The sequence below is a fragment of the Panthera uncia genome (genome assembly GCF_023721935.1).
Source record: "Panthera uncia isolate 11264 chromosome D3 unlocalized genomic scaffold, Puncia_PCG_1.0 HiC_scaffold_8, whole genome shotgun sequence".
NCBI lineage: Eukaryota > Metazoa > Chordata > Mammalia > Carnivora > Felidae > Panthera > Panthera uncia.
Window position 1 is genome coordinate 68,756,551 of NW_026057586.1, and position 13,820 is coordinate 68,770,370.

Genomic DNA, 13,820 nt, shown 5'->3' on the forward strand with positions numbered 1-13,820 from the left:
CAGGAAAATCCAGAATGAATATCCTCCTGCCTTCCACTAGCCAGACCAACTATTAGTATTTTGCCACGTTTGCTCTTTCTCTCTTTACTTATATTTACAGACTTTAAAAAATCTATTTGAAAGTAAATTGCAAACCTCATCTGTATTTTCCCTAACACATCAGTGTGTATCTCAAAAGAGTGTGGACATTCTCCCAAAAAGCTCCAATACCACCATCACACCTAAGAAAGCTGAAATTGATTCAGTGGAATGATGCTCTAAAGTGATGTATCATTTAACCTACATACAAATTTTACCAGTTGTCCCCAAAATGCCTTTTTTTTTTTTGCTTTTTTTTTTTGATCTAAGCTCATCAAGATTCATGCATTGCATTTGGTTGTTACAACTCTAGTGTCTTTTCATCTAGAACAGTCCCTGTCCTTTTCTTCTTTCTCTTGACTTTGTCTTTTTGTGAGTGTCCCACCATCTATCTAGATTTGCCTGATTGTTTCCTTGCGATGAGATGCAGTTAAATGCTCTTGGCAGGAGCATTGGTGGGGGCTGCAGTACCCTTTATTACATCTTATCAGGAGGTTCATGAGGTCAGCTTGTCCCACTGTCCATGCTGGGAGTGGCTTAACATAATTTTTGAAGGTCATCCATTTTTAGATCCTGCTCTTGTAATACTTGAAAGGGATTACTTTGGTGTGCGGCCCACAGTGACTCTGACCGTTAGGCTGCAATGTCCAGTCAGTGGCCTGAGAGTTTCCAAATCCTTGTGATGTGGACAGGACAGCTGGGTTATAACAGACAGCCCCAGCAAGGCCACAGCAGGCTCACAGACACATTGGGAGGTCTCTCGGTTGTTAGATGTTGGATTTCAAACGTGGCAATATGCATATACTACCCCATCCCTTCACTTAATCTGAACCAAGTAAAGGACACTGAGAGAGACTCCCAGATATGTGAGGGCTGGAATAGTTCTATTTGCTGTCCTGGGGTGCTCCTTTGGAATTAAGATATCGACGTTCCGGAAATAGCTTTAGTCTGGATTAGGAAAGAGGAAGGAGTGAGGGAGTGTGGAGTTTCAGCCAGATCGTGGACCTCATGCTGGGGAAGGAAAGGACAGACAGACAAACTGGAAGTGAACGTGAGGGCTGGCTTGAGCCTGCCCTAGCAGCCGACAATATCTTGGGGTAGGGAGCCCTGGGGCAGGGGCTTTGGGGGCCCGCTGCCACATCCCTGGGCCTGGGGGCTACAGACCTAGGGATGCTACTTCGAAGGGAGGGTGGGGCTGGGGGCCTGATTCCAGGACATGCAGAATGCGGACTTAGAACAGTCAGAGCCTGGGGAGGGATTGAGCCCAAAGTGAGAAGGGCTGAGGAGTGGACACCTGGGCCTGAGCCTTAGCTTCTCCAACACGTTAAGCACAAGTTCCCAAAAGTGATGCCACTCAAACATTTTCTAATTTTACTTGCCTATATTCATTTTGATGTTAATGGAAAGAAGATCAGTGGGAGCCTGAGTGGAATTGATGGAATTCATTAGAGTGAGGTTAATGTAGTATGTTAATGTAGGCAAAAAGTGAGTCAGTTTAAAGAATATTAAGTAAACAAGAGTGCAGGTGGCCCAGGGATGTGGCAGGAATCATGCAGGTGTCAGGCAACAGAGATTTGGGGGTGCCCCATGACAACCTCCAGGGCAGGCCCTGAGGCAGGTTCTGGGACAGCAGTGAGGCCCCTGTGGCCTGGCACTGCCCTGCCCCCAGTGCAGCAGATGTGCAGGGGTGTGGGCAGAGAGCAGCCAGCTGGGACCCATCAGGACTTACTGAGGGGGCCGCTTCCACCTGTCTTGCCCCTCCCTGCCCCATCCTCTCCCGGCCTTATCCTGGCTGTCTGCGGACCCTGGGTTGTGGCAGGTGGTGCGGGGCCACAGGTGCATGTCCAGGGTGGGGCATGGGCCACCAACGAGCTTTGCAGGACCTCCTCCCTTGCCCCCTTCACGGCTGCATCTGTCTCTTTCCTCCGCAGGGGGAGGGGTTGCACCAACTACGCGAGGCTTTGAAGATTTTAGCTGAGAGGGTTTTAATCTTGGAAACAATGATTGGGCTCTATGGTGAGTAGAGACAGACAGACGGACAGACAGCCCAGCCCCCACCCACCAGCCTTCCCCAGGCCCTCCAGGGGTGGAGCTGCCTGGACCCAGTCATGAGGCTGGAGAAGGTGCCTGCCCCAGGCAGGTGAGGACGTGAGAGAATAAGGCCACCCATCCCTCAATGGCTGGTTCCTCCTACACAGGTGAAAGGGAGCCCTAGAAACCTGGGCCCCCACCTCTGTGGTCAGACTGGGCCTCCGGGCATTGTGAGTAATGCGGTTTCCAGGCCTGCAGGGGAAGCAGAGATGACAGATTTTGAGTTTCAAAGAAATTAGGGGCAGTGGAGCCAAACTCCAGACCAGAAAGGGATTGTGGGTAACAGAGCCAGATGGCAGAAGAGCAGGGGATCATGGGTAATAAAGTCAGAGCCCAGGCCCACAGGAGGGTTATGGGTAAGAAATCCAGACTCCAACCAGGCTTCATTCAGCTCTAGAGAAGTCATGGGTAAGAGAGCCAGTCCCCAAGCCCACAGGACAATAGGTCATGGAACTAGACTCCAGAAGTGCAGGGGACTGCGGGTGACGAAGCCAGGCTCAGTCCCCGGGGTACTCCAGGTAATATACCACCCACCAGTTCTGATCTCCCCTCCCCCAGGAGCCCCCAGAGGCTCTCATAGGGCAGGCCTCCTGGCCCCAAGTATCTCCCTTACAGTTCCTCCTCTGGTCCTCCTAACGTGTCCTGCAGGTCCCTTTGGGGGCTGGAGGGAGCCAGATCGTCACCCCAGGCTCTCACCCACCAATTTCTCCACCCATCTGGTCACTTGAGGAGCCAGGCAAGCCCCGTACCCAGTTAGAAGGGGAGACCGAGGTCTCGATAGAGACTCACACCCAGGCTCCTGCTTCGAAGCTGGCAGGGGCCTGGCCCCTACACCCCACCCTCAGCTCCCCGGCCCAGCCCTTGGAGGCCCGACTTGCACCGTCTGCTTTTCTTGATCTCCCATCAGGCTCCTAGCTTACAGAGCTTCCTGCAGCAGCAGGCTCAGCTGGAGCTCCTGGCCAGACGAGTCACCCTGCTGGAAGCCATCATCTGGCCAGGTAACGGCAGGGCGGGCAGGTAGGGGCAGTCCCTTCCAGGAAGGGCCTAGGGACATAGAAGTTACCTCCCACTGCTGGATCCAGGCCAGCAGACACTCCTCCTTTAGTCCTTCCAGCGAGCCAGCAGATGGTGCCCGACACCCTGCTGGCACAGGCTCCCAGATAAGACAGACATAGTCCTGCTCTCATGGAGTACAGGGTGCAAGGACACGGGGGTTGCCCTGGTACGGGCTGCTAGACCCAGGGCAAGGAATACCACGGTGGAGTGAGTACTGTGACAGCACAGAAGTGCCCCTGACCCAGGCTGGGGAGTGGGGAAGGGCATCTCAGGGAGGGCTTCCTGGAGGAAGTGTCATCTAAGTGGGGACCTGAAGGGCAAGGATTGGGGCAAGTAAATGGGCACAGGAACAGCATGAGCAAAAGCCAAGAGGCCGGTTCTGTGAGGTTGCTAAAGAGCAATAGGTGAAGCTAGAGAATCTGGCAGGGCCCAGTTTGAGAAGGCTCTTGAAGGGAGGTAGAAGGCAAGGAAGGAGGTTAGACACCAAGTGGGCAGCACCCCTCCCTGCGCCTGGCTTGTCATGGTGGGGCTAAGGAGGGCCCTCCCCGTGAAACGGAGCTTGTGGGTGGCCCTCAAGAGAGGCAGGGATTGGCCACCCTCGGGGCTGAGCTCTGGTCTTCACCTAACCACTAAGAGGCCCCCATAAGCCATCCTTCTCCCACCTCCAGCCACCCCATATCACAGCCTGGTCCTAGTACATCAGTGCACATGGGCCTCAGACATCATGTCCAAGTTCGCATCTGTTTTATAGATGAGGAAACAGAGGCTCCAAGCAGGAAGGAGGGCTAAGGATACAGTCAAGCCTCCCTCATTCAGCAAAACTGTAGGGCACATCTACTGAGTGCCAGGTCTGGGCGGACGCTCTGCGCCCATCAAGTGATGGGGGATTCTCAGTGTCTACAGAGATGAGGGCCAAGGGGTACAGGGGCACCAAAGGATGTGAGTGAGTGGCAGTCACTTCTGGCTATGGGTTGGAGAAGCCTTCCTGGAATGGGGACACTTGCACTGAGTAATGGAAAATCCCTACGAGAAGGTAGAAAGGGCAGCCTTGACAGAGTCCTGCATGGACAAAGACCTGGAGGCTGCAAGGGGCGTGTGGTCTGCTTCCCAAGCTCCTCTCACGTTGCCACATGGCTTCTCTTTTAGAAACATCAGTGACCATCTCCCAGACCTCCTCCCCTCTCACAGATTTGGGACCAAGGACCAAATCCCAGGCTCTCAGCACCTTTTTCAGGTGTCTCTGCACCTCCTCTCTCAGGAGGATAGGGACAGAAACCAGAAGGGACATACTAGTCTTGGAGCCATACCTGCACTTTAGTCCACTGTATCCAGCAGCCCAGGGAGGGAGTTCTGGTCACCTTAGAAAGCCCACGCCCACTCTCTGTGGCCACAAGCCTGGGGGAGTGACCCCATAAGCAAGCTTGGGTGATGGGCCTGAAGAGGGGGTGAGGGAGGAAGGGAGCATTGAAGAAGGAACTTTCCCCTCATCCATCGTACACAGCAGGTGCTAACTAAAGACCCAGATAGGACTCATGTTTAGGCTATAATCAATAATAATGAGATAGTAACAGCTGTCACACATCCAGCCCCCCAGGCTGGGGGATTTATATCCAGTCCCTAATACAAGCTTGCCAAGTGGGCAATGCCACGCCCATTTCACAGATGAAGAAACAGAGGTTCAGAGAGCTCACATGATTTCCGCAGGGTCATAGCGATAGTAGTGGTAAGGCCAGGGGTCCACCGTAGGTCTGTCCTTTAAAGCTCTGGCTCTTTTTGCTCCATCAACAAAAGTTCACTGACACCTCTGTTCTGCCAGGCACTGAGTGGGGCCAGGGGAAACCAAGGACCCTGAACTTGATTGTGTCAAAATAGCATCTCATGAGCAACTCAAACAGTAACCAGGCCTGCAGGAGACCTGGGTCAAAAACACATTTAGTGACCATAATAATCCAACATTTATTATGAAAACCACTCCTGGGTACCTTAAACACTTACCACAAGGGTGGGACACAGTATTATCCCCATGTTCCAGATGAGGCTCAGAGGTTCTATACTTGGTTTAGGACTTGGCCCTAGCTGATATTAGAGGCTGGGCTCTGTGCTACTCTCCTCCTATGCTCCCTGATTTAGGGCATCAAATCTCCCTTGACTGTGAGCACACACAAATCAGTCTGTCCCAGAGGCCCCAAATTTCGGCCCAGAGGTGCATGGGAGGCTGGGGCACACAGAGTCAGGGTGCTAGACAGTTATTATTATGAAAGTATAGCCCATTCCCCTGGCAGTGGCCCAATGGGACGCTGGTGCTCACCAGAGTCCAAGTGTCCATCCCTTTGACCAGGACTTTGGAGGCTCAGCCAAGTCCCCCAGCCTAGGGCTCTGCTCCTTGGATGTTCCTCTTCCCCTGGGAAAATAGCCCAACCTGACCTACCTGACCTGTTTGTTTAACTTAGAGAGGGACTAAAGTTAGTGGCAGAAGGCTTCCTGGAGAAGATAGGCCTTCCTCTGGGTTTTGAAGGATGAGTTTTCCAGGTGGCAAAAATGCCAATTATTGTTTCACTCTTGGGGGATACCTTATTTCCAGTTGGGGCATATTTCACCATAGTCAAATTAGAACTGATTTCAATATTATTGAAGCTGGTCAGGACCTCAGTGTATCTGGAACTATCCCCCCGGGTTTTAGAGATGAGACAACTGAGCCTCTGACAGAGGTTAGACTTGCCCAAAGCTGCACAGTAGGTCAGTGGCAGAGCCTGGCCTTCCTAAACTCTTCCCCATCACAGGTGGCCTGAGTCTGTTCCCTGACCTTAGTTTACCCAACTACAAAATGAGGATGATTCACCTATATTCCAAAGTGTGGAAAAGAACTATACGTGTATGGATCATTCATTCACTATGTGCTAAACGTTTCAGAAACATGGCAGGTTCATTTATCCCCCCTTGACAGAGAAAATCAGAGACCCTTGAGTGCTCTCATTGGGCTGGGAGCTACTAACTCCAGGGGGTAAGGGGAGACACTAATCAGCTTGCAAACTACCCTTTCTCACAGCTCTGCCTCCCAGATGCCAGGGCAGAGTGCCCAGCACCCCAGCCCCCAGAGGGCCGAAGGGAGATGGGCACCTCATACAGACCTCACTAACCCTGACTCTCTCCTTCCCTCCGGCAGAACCAGAGGGGTCGGGGGCAGGCCCTGCCGGCACAGGCACCCCCAGCCTCCTGCGGGGCAAGAGGGGAGGACACACGGCCAACTACCGGATCGTGGCCCCCAGGAGCCGCAACGAGAGAGGCTGAGAGCAGGGCGGCCCTAGGGGCAGACCTGGCCTGGCTTCCCTTCCTAGCCTGGACTTGGCCAACTGCCTCCAGGGACCGCCCATGCATATTTATTAATGTCCTCAGGGTCCCTTCTGCCACCTAGGCCTTTGGGATAGGCAAGTCTTGGTCCTGACACCCCGTGCAAGTCTGCCTACTATGAAGCTGAGAAGGGACTGTGGCCTGAGAGGGAGGGGCAGCCCAGGCAAGAGGTGAGACCTTGCTCAGGGCCTTCGGCTTCCATTTCCCTCTGTGAAATAGGATGGTGCAACCCTGCAGGGAAGGGGTGGCAGGTTCAAGCGTTCGGTTTTCTCACGGGCTGCCCGGGCATCCAGGCCTGTGGGCACTGATGGGTGGCTGGAGCTAGGGTTCTTCTGGGCCCTTAGCACACACGGGCTGGTGGGGAAAGGCAGGCTTGCCTCTTCCTCCTCCCCAGCCAAACCTCGGGGAGCCCACCGCAGCCCTCCGCTCCTTGATTTCTGGTGCTCGGTCCCCACCCTGAGCTCAACAGGCAGGACATTGCATAGGTCCTGCCTCCTGAGCCCCCAGCCCCTCCCATGTCCCAGTGGGGGCGGAGGCATGGAGAGGGAGGGGCACCCTGGAGGAAGAGGTCTCCAGCCAATAAAGGCACCCAACCTGATGTCCCACTGGCCTGGTCTCAGTGTGTGCTTAGATGGGGTGCAGCTGGGCAGGGCCAGGAGCCTCTTCTCTCTTCTTGGTGGCCTTCCCTGCCCACATGCAAAGCAGGACTGTGAGGGCCGTCAAGGTGCTGCTGGGCAGGGGGGCACACAGGGGTAGGTGAGCAGAGCAGAGGCTCACACCATCCCCATCCCCTGGCCAGGTGTTCGGCAATGGCTGCAGCTTCTGAGAAGCCCAAGGAGCAAGAAACTGCCAGACCTTGGGGCAGCTTCCAGATTGGGTGACCCGCAGCATCCCCCCCAAAGACTGTTTCCTCACCCATAAAAGGACGGCATGACCTTCAGGCTGTCCAGTCTGTTTCTGGCCCCTTGCCTGTGGCCAACGGCAGGGCCGGTCTCTACAGCCCCTTTACTCTGGCCCCAGCGTGGGGTACAGCCCCCTCAGGCGACTAGTCTGTAGGCTGCTCCAGGACACACAGTTCCCTGCACCACCCCTCAAAGTCCAGCTTCCCAGGCGCCCCTGGCCTTACCTCTCCCCATAGCCCATCAGCCTCACACCCAGGCCCCACCCTCCACCCTCTGGCTCAGTCTGCCCCTCCCCTTCCTGGGAAGGGGTCAAGGACTGAGGAGGGCCAAAAGGGAGGAGCTGCCTCTTCCAAGCTGAGGAAGCTTCTCCCTCATGGCACCCCCACATTGCTTCCTGTGCAGGGAGCCCAGCAGGGCACAGCCACCAGCTCCAGAGCCTCAGGAGACTGACTGAACTGGCCCCTGTCCAGCAGGGACACTGTCAGGGTGCAGGCAGCGAAGGGATGATATTCCTGGGGAATCGGGGGAGGTTTCCTGAAGGAAGGTCTCCGTGTAGGCTGAGACCCAAGGCTGGGTAGAAATCAGCTGGGAAACAAGATGGCTCCTCAGCAGAGGGTCTTCTATGCCCCGAGGTGGAGGGTGTAGCTTCCCCAGGAAAGAGGCTGAAGTTCAGCCTTGGTCTCTGCACATCAAGGAGCTGTTCGCCTGAAATCGGTCAGTCCCTCCCCGCTCATTCATTCATTCATCCCCCTTGCTGCCAACACAGAAGAGTCAGACACAACTGCTGCCCCCGAGGAGGTCTAGGTTAAAAAGTGCACTGTTTTTATTCTGAACGGTGCCAGGGTGGGGTGCCAGAGGTGCCTCTCCTGCACCACACTGTGACTCTCAGCAGACGGGGCTGGGGCTCCGACTCCCCAACCACAGGCCAAGCCCCTCGTCACCCAAGGGCCTGCATGTGCTAGGGGGGACCAGGACCCTCAGGGTGGGCGGGTCTGCCCCTCCCCTGAGTCACTAAGGCCTCAGTGCCCACCTCCCCCTCAACCAGCAGGGACACGGCACCCTCCACTCGGCCCGTGGCTGCCAGTGCCACCATTGCCTGCTCTGTGGGGAAGCCCATGCGCTCCAGCTGCTGCAACCTGTGGGATGGGGGGACAGGGAGGGAATGTCAGGGCCACCTCCAGCCCCTGCACCAGGGGACCCCACCCCCACCCAACCGCCTTACCGCAGAGAGGAGACAGAGGACTTAGGCAGCCGTAGTGGGCTCTCAGGACACTGGGCTGGCCCCTCAAGGAGTGAGGCCTGGATCCCCTCCTGCAGCATCTGCTCATCCAGGGCTGCCCACAGCGGGGTCCCTGGGGGGAAGACGGGCCCGGTCCAGGCCAGGCTCACCTCAGAGGAGCCCTCCCAGGTCAGCTGCACAGGCCCTAGGCCTGGCGGGAGGTGGGCTGAGCCTTCGCTGCGGGACCAGAGGCTAGGGGAGGCTGTGTAAAGAGGTCCGGGGGCGGGAGGCCTGGAGAAGCAGAAGCAGAAGAGGGCCTGACTGCCAGCACTGCCGCGGATTACACCGGCGGGGCCGCCGTCTTTGGCATCACTCTCACCTGACTCCGGCAGGATGGGTGACCGGCAGCTCGGCCAGGCTGCCTGGGGTAGGAAGGAGTCTGACCGGCCAGCACTCTGCCAGGGCCCTGCACAAGATGCCCTCCTGCAGTGCTTGCAGCCGCCGCTCAGAGAGCTCCAGCCACCGGAAGGCCCCGGCTGCATCTGTCTGCCCAGGGCAGGGCGGCCGGTCAAGGAAAACCAAAACCAGCAGGGGTGAGCCCACACTGCATGCCAGGCCCTGGGCCAAGTGGTAACAGGCATTCCCTCACATCCATCTCCTCACTATGGCCCAGCAAGGGGTGTGTTGTCATCCTAGTCAGCAGCTCTAGGAAAAGGAACCTGCCCAAAGCTACTCAGCCAGTAAGAGGGGGAGGCAGGTGTATCTCCCCACAAAAGCTCTATCCCCTCGTCTCCGGCATCCCCTGCCTGCTCTGTTCCCAGAGCTCTCCGGTCTGACTCAAGGCCCACCCTTGTGCCCAGTGACACCCCCCTCATTGCCCTCAGCCAGGGCAACGTACTCCCCACTGCAGGATACAGCCAGGCCTGGGCAACTGGTGTCCCCAGTCCTAAAAAGCCACAGCGGGTAAGCCTGTGCCCACTGTTCTCTCCAAAGGCACGGCTTCCCCAATAGGCACGGAGCATCTTTGGAGCAAAAGCCTGTGTTCAATGCACCTGCACTGCCAGCCACACGTGTTCCACCTTTCAGCGCTGAGCCCCGGGGCTCACTCTCACCCTGGCCTTGCACTTCCTGCACCCTCTGCCTGGCCTGCTCTTTTTCACTTGTCCTGAACCCTTCATCCTGCACATCTCAGCTCAGATGCCACCTCCGTAGGGGAGGGCTCCCCTTTATATTATAGTTGGTGCCTCTACCTGGCCATTAGCCCTCAGCCCCACCCCCGCCCAGTCTGGCCAGAGGAAGACTCACAGATGCTCCCAGAATGTGTTTGCACAGCTGACCTGCAAGGACCTGACCTCCTTGTGCCGCTTCCCTCCCCCTCTGGGGGCCCAGCCACAGAACCCACATGTCCACGTGGGCCCTGGACCCAGGCAAAGGATACAGGCGAGGCCAGCAAGGAGGCCGCACAATAGCTGCAGGAAGGGTGGCTCAGAGCTGAGCACTGGTGTCACAGCAAGCAGCAGCCACGGCAGCAGCCACGGTGGCAGTACCCCCTGGGGCTGTCTAGGGTGGTAACCCTGCCCCGCCAGCATGGCCAGGTGGACAGGCATGTAGCCACAGCCACCAGCTGCGCTGGGCACCCCGAGGCCTGCCAGCAGCACACCCATTAGCCCAGCAGCCAGGGCGAGCAGGGCAGAGGCATGCAGGAACCGCAGCGTGCCCAGGTGGCACTCCTGCCACCAGCCCAGTGTGGGCAGGAGCAGCAGGCTCAGGAGGAGGCCAGGTAGGGCCGTGTGGCCCAGGACGTGGGTCAGCAGACGGTGTGCTGGGAGAGAAAAGGATCTTATGTGCCAGGTTAGTGGCCCTAACCCCCAAGGCTGTCCCAGGGTGGTAGTTACCCTCTACAGAATACCCACTAAGCCAGCCTCCTCTCCCCAGGAGCCAAAGTCTGCCCACTGCCAGCACTGTAATTACTCATGAAAGGGACCAAGGGCTTCTAAATGCTGCGGCTGCTCCCCTACTGTGTTAACCGAACATGCTGGAGACACCACTCAGTCTTCTCAAGAGCAACCCAACTATGGATGAGTCACTTAACGTCTGCTGGGAAACACTCAGCTGGGGTCACTCCTCAAACTCCCAGGACCTCCTGAACATTCCTGTACTAAGCTGAAAGCCTTAGTTCTTATTTTAAGAGAAAACCACCAAAAAAGGAAGCCATCTGAAAAGAATACCTACTCACAGGCTACCACAGCTCTGCTGGCCCCTCTGCCTAGGTGCTCCGCCCTCCCTTCTTGGCTGTGGATGAGCTGGGCATGCTCCTGTCCAAGGCCAACCTCCCCCTGGGCACTGGGTCCTCTCTCTGCTTGACCAGTGTATGATGCATGCCGCTCCTATGAACTGGTCTTAGGCCCTACCTAAGTCTCCTGCCTCTTCCAAGGTCCATGGGGCTGGCTCTCACCCTGCCAAGGGTCCAGCAGCAGCTCTGGGGCCAGGGCAAGGCTGGGGCCAGCCCCCACCAGCCACAGGCAGCTCAGCAGCAGCATCAGGACAGAGGAGGCAAGAGGCAGCGCCGGGGACAGTGGGCCAGGGGGACCTCTGGCATGCATAGCACGGCTGAAGGCGTCAAGAGTGGTCTTGGGGCTGTGTGCTAGGAGTAAAGGAAAACAATAACAATAGTTATTACTGCAATTTTTACCCAACTTCCTTTCAACTACCCTCCCAATGGCTCCATTTTACAGAAGTAGAAACTGAAGCTGGAGAGGCAGGTCCAGCAACTCAACCATAGAGGAGCTCAGACCCTAACCATGTGCTTAGCCATCCTGCCATCCCCTCTGCCTGTGTGAGGATGGTGAGGAGCCAGACCAAAAGGGCTGTGAGTTGATCTGGGGCTCTGGACTCCCAAAAAAAGGGGTGCAGCACCCCAGGACAAACTAAGGGTCATCTCCAGCTTTCCTCTGCCTCCCTCTTCCCTCGGGTTGCAGACCAGCCACCTTTCTCCCTTCTCCCCTCCACTGTGCCCAACCTTAGAGCTATAGAGGGGCACAGCTGCCCTTGACACGGGGTGAGGCCAACCAATCGGCAGGCAGATTCGGAAGGGGCTAAGGCAGAAGGGCTGGAGGAGGGGCAAGAGTCCCACACCCTAAGTGCAGAGAGACAGAGACATTCCCTTTCTTCAGCTATGAGTACAGCCCTTCTGGCCCTAGCCCCCCTTCCTGCAGGAAGGTTCCAGTGTCCCCTCCACTCCTTCCTGCTGTGCATCCCTGGACAAGTTTTCCATCCTCTGAGCCTCTCCTTCCTCATCTGTAAAATGGGGATTAAGAAAAATCCTTTCCTCATACAGTAAGAAAAAGAAATGGACTAAGGCAGGGCCCAGCCCACAGCTCCTGCTCAATAAACTGTAGCCATCCCAGCTAATAGTGGGAGGAGGCAGAGATAACTAGCCACCAGTGAGGTGGGGGGCAGGAGGGAGGGGGGTGGCTCCTCAACATGGAAGCAGCTGCTCCAGCCTGGCTGGTTCAGTCTGGCCCTCAAAAAAGCCAACTCCCAGCCCACAAGGCACAGGCCTTGCTGAAACCTTCTCACCCCCAGCCAGGCCTGTGTCAAGACTCCCAGTGAGCTGATCTCATGAGGCAGAAAGCAAAAGCCCAGAGACAAGACTGCTTCATCTGCTCCTTTCCCAAGGGCAACCTCAGCATCAAAACCCACCTGCCAGTTTCCTGCAGGAAGAATGTAGAAAGTTCCTCTGCCTGCAATGTCCCTCCCTTCAGCTCTCCAATAGGCAAACTCCTATACACCCCTTGAAGCCCAGTTCAAATGTCCCTGTCTCTTGCCTTGGCCCGCCATGTCATGGGTCATAGATCTTATCCTATCTAGTGAGTACAGCTTGGCCTGTCTTTTTTCCTGAGCAGATGGTCTGGACAGGGAGCAGGTGGGAGTGCCCTCCTCTTACTCATCCCCAAGTTTCCCATATGTGTTCACTGAAAGAGAGACACTGGCTTGGTTCCAGGTCCGGCTGAAAGATTTGGGTGAGCCCTGCGCTTCCTTGGGCCTGAGCACTTTTGAGGAGACTAGACTGAGTCCAGAAAGGCAGACAGGTGCCAGCCTTGCCCAGAGCCAAGACAACCACTGCAAGCCTCCCTCCTTCTGCACCTTCACAACCATTGTACCCATGGGCACCTTACAAGGGTGAAAGACTTGCACACGGACAAACAGAACTGGGACTGGAACCCTCTGGGCCTCAGTCTCTTCATCGATAAAATGGGGCTGTGCACCATCAGACCCTGCCTACCTTACTAGGAAGACTGGAGGACACAATGAGAAGACAACCGGGAAGATTCTTCCGAGCGATAAAGTGGGAGTCCCAGAGCGTGGGTCGGACTCAGCTTTGTGACTTAGGAAAAGCACACAAATTCCTTGGGCCTCAGTTTCCCCTTCTGTAAAAACAAGGGTATTGGATGGGGGGGGTACTAAAAGGGCACTCTCAACGTTGACCGTTACTGGGGGGGGGGGGGCTCTTAGGATCTGGCGCGCTACGTTCGGGGGGCGTCCCATCTAGCCCACCCGCCTCGGCCCCCTCCCCCCTCCGGCCCAGGCCACGTGTCCGGGGTACTCACTGCAGAGCGCGTTCCCCCCCTCCCCCGCCCCCGGAATGCCAGGTGGGGCCCCGGCTGGGAGTCGGGACTCTAGCTTCCCGGAGAGGTCTAAGAGCCCCGAGCCCATTCTGCTTGCGCTCGGGCGCGTGACCCCGGCCGGGCTGGCTCGCCACCTCTTCCCCCGCCCTCCCGTCCCCCGCCGTCCGCCGATTAGTCAGCAGTTGTTCTAGGCCCGGGTCCCTTCCCCCAGCCCTCCCGCCGGCCTCCGTGTCCCTCCAAGGCAGACTCTTCAGAGACGGTCCCTAGAGCCAGCGGACGTAACCATTCCGAACAGCTTAGCTTTGCACGGAGAATCACTCCGGGTTGATACCAAGACCCGCTCACCCTCCGCTTCGGACCCTTCGGCGCTAGTTTGGCCCGCATGTCACGCCCAGCGCCTTTGAGAGAACATTAGGACAAGAGCTGCAGGCGAGAAGGACGAGAAGGCTGTGGTTCATCCCTCCTTCCCTCACCCCTGCGGCCTGGCCCGATGGTAGC

The 13,820-nt window shown here is 56.8% G+C and overlaps 2 protein-coding genes across 5 annotated transcripts in view; one reads left to right on the forward strand and one right to left on the reverse strand.

Moving 5' to 3' along the window:
* EMID1 (EMI domain containing 1) overlaps window positions 1-6,602 on the forward strand; it is a 48,106-nt gene extending 41,504 nt beyond the window's left edge. For 2 of the 3 annotated variants that reach the window (XM_049618969.1, XM_049618970.1), the window contains 2 exons: window positions 2,010-2,094; window positions 6,389-6,602. In XM_049618969.1, coding sequence (XP_049474926.1) covers window positions 2,010-2,094; window positions 6,389-6,513 — 210 coding nt within the window. In that variant the 3' untranslated portion in view covers window positions 6,514-6,602. Of the gene's footprint in view, window positions 1-2,009; window positions 2,095-3,076; window positions 3,168-6,388 lie in introns of all 3 variants that reach the window. The other variant, XR_007455160.1, reaches the window with a different exon arrangement.
* Window positions 6,603-8,274: 1,672 nt separating this feature from the next.
* RHBDD3 (rhomboid domain containing 3) lies at window positions 8,275-13,756 on the reverse strand. Of its 2 annotated transcripts, none has more exons than XM_049618975.1 (7): window positions 13,668-13,756; window positions 12,980-13,124; window positions 11,150-11,338; window positions 10,133-10,516; window positions 9,074-9,236; window positions 8,698-8,985; window positions 8,275-8,611 (listed from the first exon to the last, which is right to left on the reverse strand). In XM_049618975.1, exons 3-7 carry the CDS (start codon window positions 11,295-11,297, stop codon window positions 8,434-8,436), a joined length of 1,161 nt encoding a protein of 386 aa, XP_049474932.1. In that variant the 5' UTR covers window positions 11,298-11,338; window positions 12,980-13,124; window positions 13,668-13,756; the 3' UTR covers window positions 8,275-8,433. The 2 variants fall into 2 exon arrangements, with proteins under 2 accessions (XP_049474932.1, XP_049474931.1); XM_049618974.1 differs by lacking the exon at window positions 13,668-13,756 and adding an exon at window positions 13,305-13,414.
* Window positions 13,757-13,820: the final 64 nt, after the last annotated feature.